An 18,066-nucleotide genomic window follows, 5' to 3' on the forward strand; every position below is an offset into this window, starting at 1 on the left:
TGCTTTTCTCCCCATTCTAGGTCCCCTCCTATGCCGGAGTTCCACACATCCTTTCTGGGGTCCGAATGCCATAGTTTGCTAAATCACTAACAGCTTTATTACTATCTCACAAGGCCGGCATTTCCAAAGATCTTTCCACCAAAAAGGATGCCAAAAGAATGAGCCTCAAATGGCAGAACTTCAGGCTCTCTTGCCTCTGCCTTGGAGGAGGGCCGGGGGTTTCTGCCTGGCCCTTCATCCTCCCAACACCCATCTCATATGCCAAACCCAGCTCCTTCTGCCCACTCCATGTCCACATCCGCAAGGGTGAGATAGAATTTTCTTTAGTATTAACTGATGATCCCCTCTTGGAGGTTCTGTACCCTTGAGCTGTGCCTCTGTCATCCCACCTGCAGCTCCACGGTCCAGCACCATTGCTCCCAGGAAGGATGTTACAGCCAGAGAGCAAAGGAAAGGCTTTTGAATCTGGATAACTGGGGATTAATCAAAACAAGTCTTCCAGCCCCAGACAGGGCAAAGAAGGGGTTTTCTAGAAGGGGCAGAGAGAGCTTAGTCACTGGAGCACCCCCAAGATGGAGCCTGCACCCCGGCCACCCCGCAGAGGTCTGAGGGCACCAGGACCTGGGCCCTGCGGGGAGGTGGGAAATCCGCATGGTGCATCTAGATCCAGTTCAGCGTCTACCCTCCCTGTCTCTGCATCAGTGCAGGAGGAAGCAGCTGGGTGATTCTCATGGGCGACAGAGGAGGAGGAAGGCAGAAAAGGACCAGAGCAGTCACTGGGTACCCGAGTACCCCGTGGTCCAGCATGGTATGGAACAACAGAAAGAGACCCTGGAATAGGGGTGACAGAAGAAGACCTGCACGAGGACCAGGACAGACAGTGGACATCTCAGCAGAGGCCGGCAGGGGTGGGGGTGGAGGGGCATCTTTGAATTGACTGAGATGGGGCCTCAAAATAGAAAGTAAATTAAATTATTTTTTATGCTACACCTATTGCACAGCTGAGCTTGTGGATGCAACGTAAGCCCCCACCTTGAATTTACTACTTGGTGAGCACACTTGTCTGAATTTAAACCGCTGGAAAGCTCAGAGTAAGCTTGTCAGGAACACGTATTTGGGTCATAATTTCCTGACTTCACTTTGCCATTCTACCCTTCTTGTCCTTGACCTGGGCATCTTCGATTATGGTTAGGCTATTATCCTACTATCTGCATTACTGTTATCCAACCTGAGTCCTATCTGGAACAAAGCAAGTTACCTGCGCACCTGAGAACATATATGTGTATCAAGTAGATATTTAGGGTAACTTATAACCCTGGTTTCAAAACTCTCAGCCATCAAGTCCTTCGCAGGAAGTAGGAGCCCTCCTGTAGCAGGCTCGGTTCATGGCCCCAGGGGCTGCTGGGGGCCGTTCTCTACGAATCTATGGGTGAGGTGACATGTATGGGATGCTTTCCTATACGGTAGCAGCCCCCAAACTCGCAGGTGAGACCGGAGCTCCTGGTCTGGGCCCACCTTTGCGTTGGCAAATAGCTCTCTGTGCAAATCGGTCCCATCAGAGGTAGAGGGGGTGAGGACAGCCAGGCCCTCCTCTGAGCTCCTGCCCAGACGGACCTGCCTGCTGACGTCCCCGCCATTCTTGTGGCCCCACCTAGAGTTGGTGAGTGCATGGCGGCCTCAGCCGTTCTGAGAGTGCTCTATCAAACTGCCTGTAAAGCAGGTTTATTTGGCAATGCACAAGTCAGGAATTCACTCATTGCAGGGCCTCAGGAAGAGGGTGATTGACGGGTTCTCTCTTAAATGAAGAGTTTGCCATGTACAGAGACAGGGAAAGCAGGACTTAAACCACAGAACATTAGCAGAGAAGGTTCAAGGGGCTATGATACGTGGCACATAGTGGGGGCACATATGAGGACATGAGTCCCGGGCTCTGAACCCTCCAGGCCAACAGCAGGCAGGAACTTCCTGCACCAACTTTGTCTTCGAAGCTGCATATCAACCATTCCCTTTCCCTCAAAAACATCGTTGTGAAAATTTTTTTAAAACCCCAAAACACTCAATGCACTCAAATGTGTTTCCTTTTATATCATTGCATCCTGGTTAACCCATTGGGTTTGGGGTTGATGGTCATACTCTCTCTCTTTAAACATATTTATTAGGTTGACCTGTATATATTTGTACACTATTATCATCCATGCCACCTAAATGCCAAACATGCAATTAAAACTGAGACTCACATGCTTTTTTTAGGGGGAAAAAAAAAGATCTTTATTAAAAAAAATAACTTACAAATACGACTGTTCGTGCTGCACGGTGTCACAGCCTGGAACAGCTTTGCCTCGTTTCGTTTTTTAAATGTAACTTTACAACACTATTCCTGTCACCAACTGCATTACACAGCAGTTTCGGTCCACTTCCCAGGCTGGCACAGAGCACCACACAGATATAAAACTATCGTAAATAAAACATTTGGCCAAAACTGGCATATATTTATATATTTATATATTTATATATATATATATATAATTTCAGAACAGCTAACAATTAATGTCATCCTTAGTCAACACCAAAGTCCACCTAATCTTAAAACTACAACACTCTGAATATATGTCAGCATTATACCTCCCATAAGATATTTAAAATATATTTAAACTTTCAAATACATTTATAAGGTACACCAAGAGTGAGAAAATAAAGTCTTAAAATTTAAATACAAATCACCATATAAAACCTTCAGGGAACACAGAAAGTCCTATTTTACAGAAGTGCAGGCTAGCCTGTCCCGAGGCTGGCTTTGACAGGTAATCCTGGTGGTGATGCAAAACCATCAGAACGCCAAGCCACGCGACAGCCACATTGGCATGAGAAAGGGAGAACAGATGCACAGTGATGCCCGTTCCCTTCTTCACGCTACTCAGGCATCAAGCCCCGAAACCACCTTGCTGTACTGTTGAAAACAATGTAGCCCAGTGCCCTGGTCACATGTCCGGAGACCCTGCAGAGCGCATCATTTGGTGTTCTGCTCCAGAGCGGAGTACTCTGTTTCCGACACTCTGGAGGCATCGATGAGCTTGGTGAGCCCTGTTTTGGCCGAGTACTTAAAAATGAAGGCCTTCATCAGCTCGTATCTGTAGTTGCGGTTGATGAAGCTATAAAGCACGGGGTTGACACAGCAGTGCACGAGAGACAGGCACTGGGTGACGTGCAGGGCCGTGAAGAGGAAGTTCTCCAGCTGACAGGTGAAGGGGATGTAGTGGAGGATGGAGAAGATGTCCAGGAGCACCACGACATGGTAAGGGAGCCAGCAAACCAGGAAGACCACCACGTAGGAGAAGATGATTTTGCGGCTGCTGTGCTTCTCTTGGTCGTTGGATGCGGAGATGGCTCGGGCAAGCAGGAAGTAGAAGACGGCAATGATGGAGAAAGGAATGGCGAAGCCCAAGATGACAGAGACCAGCTCCATGCTGATCAGCCACTCCTTGACGCTGTGCTCGGGGTAGACGGACCGGCAGTAGGTCTCATTGTTGGAAGCCGACGTGACGGTCTTCAGGTAGTAGGTGTCAGGCAGGGACACGCAGAAGGCCAGCAGCCACACCAGCACACAGACCACACGGCGAGCCATCTTCTTCCTGCGGCTCGAGGTGTTGGTGAAGTAGGTGATGGAGAGGTAGCGGTCCACACTCATGCACGTGAGGAAGAAGATGCTGCCGAAGAGGTTGATTGAGAAGATGAGGTGAGTGATCTTGCACGTGAGCTCTCCCATGGGCCACTGGTTATGCTGCACGAGGCTGACCACCCAGACTGGGATGGTGACCACCACCCACAGGTCAGCAATGGCCAGGTTTAAAATGTAGCAGTGCGTGTCGTAGCCTGTGGTCTTGGCCTGGATGTTCACCCAGACCACCACGGAGTTGGCGATCATGCCGATCACGAAGATGAAAATGTAAATAAAGGAGAGCGTGTACAGCAGAATGCTCTTGTGGGGCATGTTGGGACACAGCACCATGTCGACGCCGATGCAGTCGCTGCTGTTGCATGGCCAGCTGATGTCAGAGAAGTTCGCTGGTTCTGAGTAGTCAAAGAGATGCAAATCCATGGTGCTGAGGGCAGTGATCAAATGACCTACAGGAAAAGCAGACAAAAATGACGGAGGAAGAAAATGGCTTCATTAGAAAACATTCGAGTTTCCATCAAAGTGCTTTTCCAGCACCCCGAGATGCTCAGCTGTTTTGCCTTAGCTTTGTGGTGTCTTTGCAAAGAAAGGAGAAATGAAAACAACCATAACAGAACTCTGCAAAACCAAGTAAAACATACGCAGAATCCAAATCCATGTGGTGTTCAAAGAGAGAAACAGGGTTTGCTTCTCCGTCTTTGATGGCTGTGTTCTCAAGACATCGCCAGCCTGGAGGTGCCCAGGGTGTGAAATCAACAGTGTTTGGGAGCCAGAGAAATGTCAGGCAGCCGAGCCGCAGCCATGGCGACACGGATGGCCGGCTGGTTCTCAGCGGGGACAGTGGAGCCATTTTACCTACGTCCCCAAAGAATGCGGAGTGGCTCTGTTCCTGGCACTGCTGTACTACAAGTGTCCTGCTCTGGTGTCTTAATGAGAGTGTTTCAGATTCTCTTCCAAATTTGCATCAGAAATGTGACTCAGTGCTTTTCATCTTTCTGCAAAATGTGTGTGTAAACCTGGGTCTTAGGCCGCCTCCGGTTTGCAATCGTGAAGACCACTGGGAATGTGGTCCGCGTGTGGAACGCCCCGCAGCATGACTGCACCCCAAACCCGCCAACTCTGTGTTTGCCATGTGATTTTCAACTAAGGGCGGCCACCAGCTGTCTAAAGCTCTGGGCCATCGCCTCTTTTCCATCCTTTATTTGTCCAACCGCTTCAAGAGCAGCTTGTGCCAAGACCCAAAGATGAAATCACCACCTGCTGCATTTCTGGAGGGGCTGAACATCTTCTCAACTGTCTTCCCTGCTGACCTGATGTGAGGCCAACACTCTGAACTGTCACCATTTTAACACCCAAGGAGTCACAGAGACACCCCAAGGTGTCACTGTGCCTGGAAATGATTTCTCCACAAATACACGAGCCGCAAGAGCTGCCAGGGGCTGTCTTCTCCCGTTGACCTGTCCACTTGAGAGCCCTAAAATCCCTCCATGACACAGCCCTGGGTCAGCAGCATGGCGATGGGAAGGGGGAGGTGAAAATGAAAATAATGGGCCCAAGGCTGCCCAGCTGAGAGTGATCTCATATAGTAAGATGTTTGTTCTTCTGTCTCACCTATCACAGGTAATGACTGACTGCAAGTCAAGCTTAATGGCCAAGCTCATTTAAAGTGGACTCCAGGTCACATATGAGAACTCCCTGGAGGATGGAGGGCGGGGGCCGGTGGGTCAGTGCCCAGGTGGCTATGCTAATGGTGTGAATAGACATGGCTGGGAAAACACCCATCCCGATATGAGACCTTCCTGGGTTGGAATCCTGACTCCTCACTCACTAGCGTTTGACTTGAGACTAGTTAACCCGTCCCCGGCTGCCGTCTCTGGACACCAGCACCTGTCTCACAGAGTGATCTAAGAATTAAAGAGCCTCACACAGAATCTCACACAAAGCAGATGCTCAATAAACTCCATCCCGCCCTCCCCTTCCTTTAGCAAAAAGCACACCCTCGCTTAATTCTGCTCCACCTTTGAAACCGATTCTTACTGACAAAGTAATCAATGTCCCCGCCGTGGAGGGAGATGCAGGCGCTAACACAAAGTCGGGCAGTTTGACACCGTGGCTTCAGGATAAGTGAACAGAATCCCTGAGAAATGAGACATTCTGCTGCCTCCCAGGACCATCCCTTAGCCTCAAAACTCACAGCAGACAACCGACTCCGGAACCCCAGCTAAGGGAGGCCGCCTGCAGGCCTCTGGGCAGCTCTCTGTGGCTCTAAGTGGCTGTTGGTTCACGTCCCAGTGACCTAACTGGGCCTCAATGTCCCCTGCTGCTGATGGAGAGGGCTGGACCTCCCATGAGGAGGTGGAAGTCATCGGCCTCACAACCAGGAAGCCTAGTGGTCCTCGGAGCCACCCCACCAGGTGGACCCTTGGGCCCTGCAACCACTGACTTGTTGCAAGACCCAACACACAAGCACAGGAGGGCGCCAGTGGAGACTCAGCGAGATCAAGTTTAGGACAGACAAAGTCTCCACATTAAGAGATTTTGGAACGCCCTATCCTAAGATGCAGCTCAAGGACCTCGAAAGGACATGGGCACACTGGGCAACAGAGGACGCCTTTGAGGAGCCAGGGCCCTATGACCCACTGAACTGGCCTCAGAGCAGGAAGCCAGCCCCAGACCCGGCCTTGAAGCTACTGTCGCCACCTCTCCCGAGGCTGCTAACCAGCCTGGAGCTGACCCTCCGCTCTGCATCCCTGATCCCAGAAGGGAGCAAAACAAGGAATTTGGCTTTGCTCTCCTGCATAGTTCTAATGTGGTGACCCTTTTTTTCCCATTTCCATTAAATGAAACACATTCGCAGTGTGGCTTAGTTCGTAAAGTGCTTTCACCCCATGACCTCATCTGACCCCAGAGTCCCTGCAGAGTGGAGAAGCTCGGCCGGAGGACAAGCCACAGCCCCACAGCTGGGCAGAGGTGGGCTGGGGCTGGGGACCAGAGAGCCGCTCGGCTGGCGCCTGGCTGAGGCTCTTCCTCTGCCCACACTGGCACAGCCCTCAAGGTCTCCGCAGAAACGACCATAAATCCTGGGGTTTGGGCCATTCACAGGGGCCCCAGAAAGGAAGGAACAACCTCCAGCCTTCATTGACCTGACTTGGATCCCAAGCCCCGCCCCACTTTCTTCACCCCAAGGAGACATCCGCTTGCTTGGGCCTCTGTGCTCTCCGGCGCACGGGTGGCGGGGCGCTGTTCAGTGTGGACAGTTGGCCCACGCAGGGGGCAAGGGTATACAATGAGAAGACGCTGCCTTTCATGCCCCGGGCCTCTACGAAATCACCAGGCAAATGTATCATTCTAGGCCCCTCACCTCTCCTGCACAACAGACTGTCACATTCACAGCCCTGGGGTGGCTGCGGGCCTTTGGTATTCCCAGAGCCTGAGATGAGCGGGGAAAGGGCTCTGAGACCCACTCCAGTCCTTTGGTTTCTGCCTCTGCCATCTGGGCAATGAAAACCTGATTTAGAGATCACTGATCCTCTGAGCCAGAAACATCATTTATGAGCCTGGTACACCTCCCCTTCAGCTGCCCCTCCCCTCCCTCCCAAGCGGCACAGTGGGAATCTTCCAGCAGGAGCTGAAGGGGAGGGCAGAGGCTGGGAGGCTCCCTGCTGGAGCGTGAAAGTCAGCTGGCCCCGCCATTCATCGTTCATGAATCACCAATCATGGATCACCAATCAGCCCAGCAGACGAAGCCAGAGGCCCACGCCTTGACCACCGCCTTCCTCTGGGGGACCACGGTGGCCCCTCCCCTCCCATTGCAGAAGGCTCTAGTGGTCAAGAGAAGGAAGGCAAGCACAGAGAAAGGAGATTAAACCAAGAGGGCAGTAATCAAATCCTCTGCAAACTGAAATGGAGAACTAAAGAGGGAAGAAAAAGGCACACAATAGCTTAAGTTTTTGTTATGTCAGTATTTTTCACGCATTAGGCTTTGGAAAGAAACAAGGGCTATTTCCAGAAAAGAGAATATTATTTGACAGTCTGCTATGTTATGTGAAGTGTGGTCTGTAAGGAAGGCCCAGCTACCCAAGGGTCTGTCCAGGAGGTCAGGGTGGGCAGAGTCGGTCCATTTAAGGCCATTACACTCAGAGTGCGTGGCCACTGCTGGAGAAAAGAATCTTCCTAAGTCACCTGCTTGGATTTTAACAAGTGACACTCTCAGAGCCCCTGATGTGAACAAAGGCAGATGAAGAAATGTCTACCCAGGCGCCTGGTTTCCAAAGGCCTGGCCACAAAGCTCTGAGCGAAATCTGAGTGTGGAGGGAGTGAGGGAGGCTTCTAATGAACTCCCCGGGGCCGCTTAAACTCCCTGAGTGCCCTGCTGCGGAATTTCAGCTCCCCTCCAGCAGAAGCAGCGGATCCAGCACACAGAGAGCCAAGTGCATTCTGTGCAAATCGGGAAGGAGCCGCCCGCTCCTGCATATGTGGTGATGCCGCTCAGCTGGTGTGGCTGGTCTGTTTACGCTGGCAGGCTGATGACCACCAGGACCTGGAGGAGACTCCCTCGTCCCGCTCAGACCAGTCACCCTCTGCTGGAATGAACCAGCAATTCCGTTCCCGCTGGCTTGGGGCCAGAGCTTAGGAGAAACTTCCGGACATTAGTCAAACCTGCCCCTTGCCTGCCACTCTGTGGGCTCAGAGCCCACACCAGGTAGGCACAAGAATGAGAGACCCATTTGGATACTTATGTTGTAAGGCATCTGCATAAAATATTCCTGATGGAAAGAAAAAACGGGGCTTAGAATAAAAGATTCTTCCACTTCTATGATTTTACGGGTTCACACATTTCTCCTCTCGAAAGATTCACTAGTCCCCAAATGTAAATACAGGAATGTTTATTGAAGCACTATTTATATACTGGCAAAAAATCAAAGACAACATAAATGCCCATTAACAGAGAAACAGTTCAATAAAGTACAGCAGATCCATTGCCTGGAATATAATATAGCTGTAAAATGAAAGAGGGGGACTTACTTTTATGAACATGGAAAGCTATAACATACTATAAGTGAAAGGCAATGTGCAGATACACACACACACACACACACACACACACAGCATAATCTCATTTATGTTTAAAAAAAAGCAAAAATTATGTGTTCTTCTATATGTAAATATATGTGCGTAAAGGCATGGAAAAAGATCTGTAATCAATAGAAAACTTTGGGCCAGGAGGGTGGGATGAGGGCACAAAGGAGGAATTGTAGTTTTTACTCTATAAACTTCTGTATTATTTGACATTTGGGATCAAGAATTATGTAAATTTTAATAGAAGGAGCAATGTTCCACAAAATAATAAAGGTTCACAGTCCATATTTCTAGACCACAGAGACCCAAGTGAGGACAAAAGGCAGTAATCGTCACTTTTCAGTCCCTTTTTCCCAACACTTGCTGTGTTTTATCTCACTGGGTCCTCTCTGTAGGGATCACTTTCTACAGATTCCTTGTTGGACACCTGCACCCAGAGAGCATCATACGTCCCCCATGACAGGAAGTGAATGTTCTAACGGCCTGCGGAGGGCCCAGGGTCTGTCCAGCCCTCCCCATGGGCCCGGGGTCTGTAAAGGGACACATCTGCCACTCCCCTTCCCTAGTGGTGGAAGGGCTCCTCTTTGTCGACTCGAGGACTTTTCTGGGAGATGCGCCTCTCACTTCTTAGGCTTATTATTCATCAACCAAGTATCCTTGACAACGATTGAGCTGCAGCACGCGGCCTGAGGTATTTAGCTGCCTCCAAATAGTTTCCCCTGAGCTTACCCAGTGAGCCGGGGGTAGAGCCAGAATTAGAAGTCTCCAAGTTTAGAGTCTCCGTGGGGTGGCGGTTTGGCCTGCAATAAACATGTCCTTTCACTGGTCAAAAGTCACTTCCTCCATGACAGAGACTGCCAAGTGCTCAGGTATCTGGCCAGTGTTCACCCAGTATGTTTGCCTTCAATATGTTTGCCATTTCTGAGCGCAGACCAGGAAGACCCTTCCCAATTAATCCCTTAGCCGCTCCCGTCCCAAATAACTCATCCCCTCTGCTTCTCTTGCCTTCTCCCCCAACCCCAGCCACACACCTCCATTCTGTGTCATTGCATTGTTTACGTTTCTCCTTCTTCCTCAAGCCCCACATCCCACCATGTCCTATTCATCTTTGTATGCCACAGCCAGCAAAGTTACCTGGCACAAAGCAGGTATTCAATGAATTAATAGTCAATGAATCAATAGTTAGTCAAGCTCCACTGAGATCAGTGATCCGAGGCCATTGCTAGAATGGGAGTCCAGAAGAGACTTTTCTGAAGTCCTCACTGAGCTGAGATAAACATCACCCCTTTTCATGCCCCCAAGTGTTTGTGGAGCTTCTTCTGTGAGGGGCGCTGCTCTGGGGCCTAACAGACCAGAATCGTCATGCCCTGCCCCCAAGAACTCGACAACTGACCGCGAAGGTCAGGAAGGCAGGAGGCGGGTGGTGGACGCTGCCCTCTGAGTAGGCCGGTGAGAGATTTCCACTCAAGTGGCTTACGGGGCCTTTGAGGAGAAAGGGGATGGGAAGGAAGTGATCAGTGACATGCCATGGAGAGGCTGGATTTGTCGAACCTGGCTGAGGCCAAGTCCCCTCAAAGAAAACCTGGCTGCAAGAGAGCCGGGCCCTAAAGATGGGGGCAGCGGGGAGTCAGGCTGGGCCTGGCCTTGCAGGAGCCACGCAGGTCTTGAGCAAGGGAGTGGCTTTGTGCAGAAAAGTCTTTTGAGGGCGGAGGTGACACAAACCACATAGAAGGCTTACAGTGGTTGCAAGGTGCACAGCAGGCCAGAGGCCATCACGAGTGAGGAAGGCGAGTAAGGAAGGCGCTCTCGGCCTCCAGCAGTGCAGATAAGATAAGGCGGGCCAGGCTGGGGCCCCAGGCATCAGCTCGGTCACTGAGGGGCCCTCTGGGCTCTTCAGGACCTCTTCTTACAGAGCACCATTTTTTTTGATGAGGAAGATTAGCCCTGAGCTAACATCTGTGCCCATCTTCCTCTATTTTGGGTATGTGGGACACCTGCCACAGCACAGCTTCCTGAGTGGTGTGTAGATACACGTCTGGGATCCGAACCCACGAACCCAGGGGCCTCCTCCGAAGCCGAGTGCTGGAACTTAACCACTACGCCACCAGGCCGGCCCTGACAGGGGACCTTCCTTATTGGTTTTCTGCAACTAGGACCTGTGTCCTCCAGGATAGAATTCCACAGAGCAATTCAGGATTGTCCCCAGACAAGACCACCTTGTTCAGCCCCTCCCACTGCTGCGCAACCTGGAAACTGAGGCCAGGACAGGTGAAGAGACCGGCTAATCCCGGGTTTGCGGCTACTAACAGTTCTCTCTGCTCTCCCAGCTTTTCCAGAGACTTTATTTAGGGGGAATCATGCTCTGGTCTCCTTGTGAAAGTCCCACTCCTCTACCCCGCTGGCACGCAATTTAGATAAAAGAATCCACACGACCTCTAAAGAATCATTAGGCAATTGCACATCACTGGGGCTTGGTTTTTATTTGTTTGTTTTTTGTTTTGGGTTTTTGTTTTTGTTTTTTTCACCAATCCTGCATGAAATCAATGGGGAAGTGCAGGACAGCTTCAGCCCAGGCCGGGTCCCTGTGGCCATCTGCGAGGGCTGACAGTAGAGTGGGAAGCGATCTGTCCCCCAGAGTCAAGCAAACAGAGAACAATGCTGCCTTGACGGCACATTCAGTAGCAACCCTGAATGATCTTATTTTACACAAGGAACTGCTCTGAACCATTTGAGAACTCAAGAAATAATACAGAGAGAGAGAAAGAAAACTCCATACCCTGATTCAGATATAGGCCACCTATTCCTGGGGTCCTCAAACACACTTGCCGTTAACCCATGGAGCATCCTCATCCACTTTAAGCATTTGGGGAGAAAATGAACCCACATCCAGAAACCCGACCTGGTGTATTGTGCTCAGCTGGCCGACAGGGAAGCAATGCTGGACCCAGAAGGGCAGATCCAGAGACTCCTACGTCACAAAGGCTGGCCGGGTGTAACCAGAGCCCTGGCTCCCACCCAGCTTAGGAACAGGACCAGGGAGTGGGAGGTCAGCCAGGATAGGAGAGCCACTCACTGTCGGCTCTCAGCTAGACACAACGGGACTCCCAGGAGAACGCTCTCAATCTTAGACTCTTCTAATAAAATTCAGGCAAGATCCCCACAAAAGTATCTGCTACAACAGGAAAATTTGAGGATGCTGGCTATCTAGCTGACGGAGCCCTCAGTGTGCACAGTCCCCATGCTGCCCATTGCTCCTTTATCTGTCCCTTAGCCAGCAGCAGTTCAAGGCCACCTGAGATAGTGTGAGCCCCTCTACCCTTTGAGCACTTGGAAGAAAACACGGGGCCAGCTTCCAAAGCTACATGTGGCTCCGCAAAATTTTCACTATAAAATATGCAATTCCCTCATCACTTTAAAACGAGGCAATAATGGGTTTTTTCCCCATTCTAAATTAGTAGGTTCTTACATAACAAAAGCATCTGATATTCTCTGCAGAAAACCATCAAATATTGAAAATCCGAGAATGCACCCTTTTCTTCCCTTTTTTTTTTGTTTTGTGTTTTACTTTAACAGAAAATGTGTCCCAGAGCCATAATTTTCTGGACTTTTAAAACACTTGACATGACACAGCCTTTGGTTTCTTTCTAAATTGTCCCCACACGCATGCAATTCGATTAGAAGGCATTCAAGTACTAATTTTGTTCCTAAGAGTAAAACCAAGTTTCTTGGTTGTCTGGTTTAAAAGAGCAAATAATTTCCAGCCCCAAATTCCATTCATGTTCTGCAAAACCACTGAGAGAAATCTCAACTCCTGAAATCTTCAAGATCTTTTTCTTCTCCTCCATTACTCCTAGGGTTTATAGAGTGACTGTCTTCAGTCTCAGGTTGAGTAACTTCAACTAACTTTTCTCCTGTCTCCTCGAAAACAGGAGCCTCTCTGCCTAGTATGATCGCACAAAAAGCCACTGTTCCCGATTAAGTAGGTTTTTTTGTTGGGGTTTTTTTCCATCCCGAAAGCCTATACTTTGTCTGCTCTGGGCCTGATTAGAAACCATAATACTTACTCAATTCTCTCAGGACTTGCTGTTAATATGGGATCAACTCACCTCCAAAGTCCTGACTCAGTTAAGCACAGGCATGTTGCCTTGGCTATCCTTTCTGGAACTTTTTTAAAAGTATGATTGCAATGCACGCCCCTTTAAAACATCAGATGGCCAGCAAAACACAGGCATTTCTCAATTTCTTTTGCTTTCCCACCCCCCTCCCTGCAGCTCCCCCACTCCATCTCCTGCAGCTTGTACCTCAAGCTTAGCAGTTAGTTGTGTGCACAGTCAAGTGTTTATGGCAGAGACTGGGGAAAAAGGAGCAAATTGTTTCCAAGCTGGAGCTCCCCTGTGCAACTTGGCTCTAGAGAAAGGCTCTGCATCTGGGGAAGCTCGTGTTCTGATGAGAGAGGGGCGAGCAGTTTATCCATTTAAAATCTATAGACAGTTGAGCACAGACACCAGCAGCCTCCACTCTCTTTTCTAGTCAAGCCTATTTGATCTCTGCATTTTCCCGGAATAAATAAAGGGACACAAAAGCAGCATCTGCGTTTAAAAGAAAAGAAAAAGTTACCACATTGAGGCTTTGCAGACTGAAGTTTCAGAGAATGTCAGTGTACCGAATACCCTCAAAGAGCTATAAACCATTTCAGGGGGCCCTCTCCCCCTTCTGAAAAACATAATTATCCTGTTGTGAGCAAATGAATTGAGAGAAAGAAAAAAAGACAGACAGACATAGAGAACGAAAGAGAGAAAGAAAAAGGGAGACAGCCAGTCTGACTTTTACAACTTCTCATTCTCTCTGGAAGTTACAAGTCTTGGCTAACCACCCGTCCCGGACCTCACTCCAAAGTTCTCACTCTCTGCCACCCCTTGAATCTTTATGCATGCTAACAAAATTGAACAAAACCCATGTTTTACCTGAAGAGCATATTTAAATTACAAAATCCTAGACTTGTGCGTGCCGTTTTTGTCCCAGTTGAAGCTGGACTTACCACCTTCTGAGAGAACAATAAATATTCAAATTAGATTATCAAGGATGCAATCAAGAGACAAGAAGACTGAGCTGCATTTAACATTCATCCTTATAGCTTCCGGACTTGCAGGATCTGGCAATCCCCTGAAGGACTGGATTCAAATACATTCTGGATCCACAAAGAGTCTTAGCACAGTTTTCTGCTTCACTTAAGGATGCCTCTTAATAAAGTGTCCATCTTTCTGGAAATACAAATTTACTGCCAATTCTTTCTATTTGCCAACTGATATACCAGAAGTGAGGCAGGTAAGCAGTGGTGCCAAGCTGCTCCCTATGCCAACGCTGAACAAGCAGAATGGACAGTCTGCATTCTTGCAAGTTCTCTGCTTACTCAAGCTTAAATACCCATAGCAGCAAATAAACACCAGATTCCTAAATCCAACAAATATTGTACACTCGGAGAGTCCCCTCCACAAGGGACTTAAGAAAACCACGCTTTGCTTCCTGCAGGGAGAGGTGAAGCCCCCAAGTTAGCAGACCCACTCTGCAATGCAGCCATGCAGCATGCAGCCTGTGCTTTGAGAAAGCAGACTCTCCAGCACCCATCACAGAGATTAAAAAGAAGTCTTCTGAAAAGGATCACTCAGTTTAAGAGCAGAAAACCTGCCCTCCATCCTCCCCTCCTTTCTAAGCAGAGCTGCTGACAGAGCACAGTTTCCTTACCTCTCGGCTGGGCTCCGGCTTCGGCTCGCTAGCTTCCTGGCTCGTGCACTCGCTGCCTCAGGGCTGAGCAGTTTGGAGCAACTGTGAGCTCTCCGGCTGCAGAGCTGCATTATATACACTGCAGGAAGGCGCCTCTAGATGGCAGCTTTGTAACCCGCATCTCCCTCCCTCCCTCCCCTGCACCACCCCCCTCGCATCACACGGGCACACACACATGTATGAATGCACGCACAACTGCTGCACACACTTGCGCACACACCCCTCTTGTAAACCCCGGTCTGTCATTTCCAGCAAACCTCTCCCACACAAGCACACTCTTGGGAAACCCCAGCCGTCCTTCATCTGCAATGTCTAAATGAAGCCACCAAGTCGAGACCCCATGGGGAAAAATGTGTCAGCAGAAGAAAAACTGCCAAGAAACCCTAGTGCTTTGCAAAATCATCAAATATTTATCTGGTCTCAGGTATATCTTTAATAATTCCATTAACACCAAGAGTTCCTTTGAATGCCTCTTAGCTCTAGGGAAGACTTTGTTCCCAAGACAAATTGCTCTGAACTTCTGAACTTCGGTGTTGATTTATTAAGCCTAGGTATTTATTAAGCCTGGGTTTTCTTTGTTAATTCCTCCAACACAGAAATAACAGTTTTGGTGGGAGCAATTAATCGGTACCATATTATTATACACCCCAAAAGTGGGGGTAAGAGCCTTTATAATGGATTCTAATCAATTTTATTTGAATACTTTTATTTGTAAAGGTCCTTGAAAATCTAATCAAAATGGTGTTCTGAAGTGCCTACCCAGCACCAGGCATACATTAGCGGTATAATAAATGTCTTTTGATATCTTTTTCTGAGGTGAGTTTAGCAAACACTTTTTAATTATTATTATTGAAATCTCCATTCTCATCTAGAAGCGGAGAGTTCTGTTCACGGGAGAACTCAACCTAAAAATGTGTTCCATATGATAGTCACCTCTAACGCCCTATTCAGAAAAATCAGCCATAAAGCTACGGCCTAAACTTTACTTTTAAACCATGCTTATGAGCTTTTCCCCAGAGTAAAGTGCCGGGTTTTGGCTTTTGTTTTGTTTTCTGTTTCTCTGGGGTTCCGCGAGGGCAGCTGAGGTCACGTGTGAAGACACCCGCATAACCCACTTTCTCCCGAGCTAAAACTTGTTGAGATTCTTTTTATACTTCTACTAAAAATAACAGCAGACTGCCAAATGCCGAGTCTGAAGGATTGGGAGGTCAAACTCTCCCGAGGGTGGCTAGCAGGCCCCGGTGTGGAGAAAGCCCTTAACAAAAGAAATATTTTGTTTAGTTAAAAGCTTCACAGAGCACCGTGGAAACCACTCCCAAATGGGAGCGAGGAGCACACCTGCTCCCCCGAGGCTCGGGGCGGGGCGCGGAGGGAGGGTGCCCACAGGAGCCCACTGGCTGTGGTCAGCCTTGCCCACCCTGTCCCTGCAGCACCCAGTCGCTGTCCTTAAAACTGGCACGATTCGTCGTGTCTGCTGGGCACCCGAAGCTCCAACTCCAAGCTCCCAGAGTAAACGCTGCTGTAAAGGAAAACTGCAGACAGCTCCGTCCGCACACACCCAGGGTTTAGGGGAGGCTGTAAGAATACCCTTTCACAGCTTTTTCGGTCCTGTTTGCTTCTTGTGGGTGACCCTGTGCCTGAGCCTGCTCGAAATGTCCCTGCCGGCCCGCCGGGCAGAGGTCTCTGTGACACTGACACACAGGCTTGACTTTCTATTTCTATGAACTTGACAATCTGCTCTTTCGAGAACGCTTTCCTCCTTGGGCAGGTTTGGGTGCAAGAGTGAAACAGGCTGGGTTTGACTCCGCTCTGAGTTAAGCGTGCTCTCTTTAAACGAAACCACGCACTGACGAGAGACCTGCGACAGGATGCAGTTGCTAAAGTGGCGGAAGGAAAACGCAAAGTAGTTGTAAAAAAAAGAACCCACTTCGGTGCAGACGCTGTGCCGCCCCCGCCCCCTCCCCGGGCTGGGCAGGCACCGCAGCAGCCGCGCGGCGGGCGCAGGAGCCGCGCACCCAGGGGCCGGGGCGCGGGGGTGGCGGCACGCGGTCGGTCCCGGACCCGCCCGCGGGTCCCACCCAGCGGGAGGAGCTGGGCCGTGCGGGCTCCCTGCGCCCTGGGAGGAGGCCCCAGCCCTCCCGCGTCTGCGTTCTGCTCGGGACTCTCCACCCCCGACCCCTGTCCCAGAGCCCAGTCCTGGGGGAAGTGAGAGGGTAAGTAAGCAACTCTGTAAGGAAACAGGATTCCATCGCCCCGGGACCTGAAATGTCTCTGGGAACGTTTGGAAGTCTGCCCTGGCTGTTGGAAGGATTGCGTTTGTAAGGGAGGGGTCACACAGAGCGGTTAGCTCGGTAGGAATGAGTTTGGTTACTCCCAATAGGAAATTCTGAGAAGGCAGGAACGGGCGGCTGTCCTAGAGCTGGCCCAGCTGACCCAGAGCTCAGTTCCTGGGCCGCTTTTCGAGCCCTGAGTACTTAGCGTCAGGGCGGCGGGAAGGGGTTTTCAGCCAAGCTCCAGACTCCTTCCCGTCTGTAATCTGCAGCTGGGATTTTAGACGCCACAGAGCAGGCTCTCCCGCTGGGATCTGATTTGCCTGCAGAGTGGCCATCAGCCTCCTGTCTGAAACCCCGCATCACTTGAAAAGCGCTGGGATCCTGGAGGGCCAGAGCTGAGGCAGGCAGGGTCTGGGCTCCTAGTGACACAGTTACAATGGAGACAGTGTGGCTCCTGATGGCTGCATATGTGGCTCCAGAGACGCTCGACCGCACCGTTAGCCTGAGGACTGACTTTGCTGAAGAGCAGGTCTTCCTTCCAACCTTGAGAATATCACACAGGGCATTACGGATTCCTGGAGTCATGCCCCTGGGAAGAAGATTCATCCTCTAGTGGCTTGTCCTGGCCAGAGTCATCTCAGCACTGGACATTCCCCTGAATAACAGATGCCAAGCCCCTTCTGTGGGGGAAGGACCTAGAAGTAAAGACACAGCCCTGCCCTCAAGGAGATGGGGTTCCCCAGCCTGGGCTCTGTCCAGACAGGTCTAATTTGGAACCCCCACTTATAACACCATGTCTCCTTGGGCATCTTAGCCTTGTTGCATATTAGGTTCCTATCTTTACAATAATTATAATAGAACCTTCTATTCTCACTGGGTGCTCCTCAGGATTCAATGAGAACGCACGTGTGAAAGGCACCTCACAGGTCCCAGAACAACTAGTTCTCTTCCTCCTCCCACCGAGGTCCAGCCAAATTCCAGGGACACAGAGCATTTTTTAAGGAATACAACAGATCTCTAAGCCAAGGCTTGCAACATTTTATGAACTCTTTGACGAAGTTTGGAAAGATTTTGTAATAACAACTAAATCTGAGTGCTTTCTGTTTGCCTGTCTCTGCTAAGTGTTTTGCCTACATTCCTTTATTTAATCTTCACAGCAACCATAAAGGCTGGCACTCTTTTTGTCCCAATTTGTAACTGAGGAAACTAAGGCCCAGCAGGAGTGGCTAACCTGCCTGAGGGTGACCAACAGTGAATACA

At 49.9% G+C, this 18,066-nt stretch overlaps 1 protein-coding gene across 1 annotated transcript; it reads right to left on the reverse strand.

Annotated features, from left to right (window-relative positions):
• Window positions 1-2,258: 2,258 nt before the first annotated feature.
• On the reverse strand, window positions 2,259-14,570 carry ACKR3 (atypical chemokine receptor 3). Its single transcript, XM_004427715.3, has 2 exons — window positions 14,495-14,570; window positions 2,259-4,122 (listed from the first exon to the last, which is right to left on the reverse strand). The coding sequence occupies exon 2, from the start codon at window positions 4,094-4,096 to the stop codon at window positions 3,008-3,010; it is 1,089 nt and encodes a 362-aa protein (XP_004427772.1). The 5' UTR covers window positions 4,097-4,122; window positions 14,495-14,570; the 3' UTR covers window positions 2,259-3,007.
• Between the last annotated feature and the right edge of the window lie 3,496 nt (window positions 14,571-18,066).

The sequence above is a fragment of the Ceratotherium simum genome, chromosome 37 (assembly GCF_057802395.1).
Source record: "Ceratotherium simum simum isolate JZ-2026a chromosome 37, ASM5780239v1, whole genome shotgun sequence".
In the NCBI taxonomy this organism is placed as follows: domain Eukaryota; kingdom Metazoa; phylum Chordata; class Mammalia; order Perissodactyla; family Rhinocerotidae; genus Ceratotherium; species Ceratotherium simum.

Bases quoted from the DNA above. Each gene is read 5' to 3' on its own strand.
- ACKR3 (XM_004427715.3), bottom strand. From the start codon at position 4,096: ATGGATTTGCATCTCTTTGACTACTCAGAACCAGCGAACTTCTCTGAC.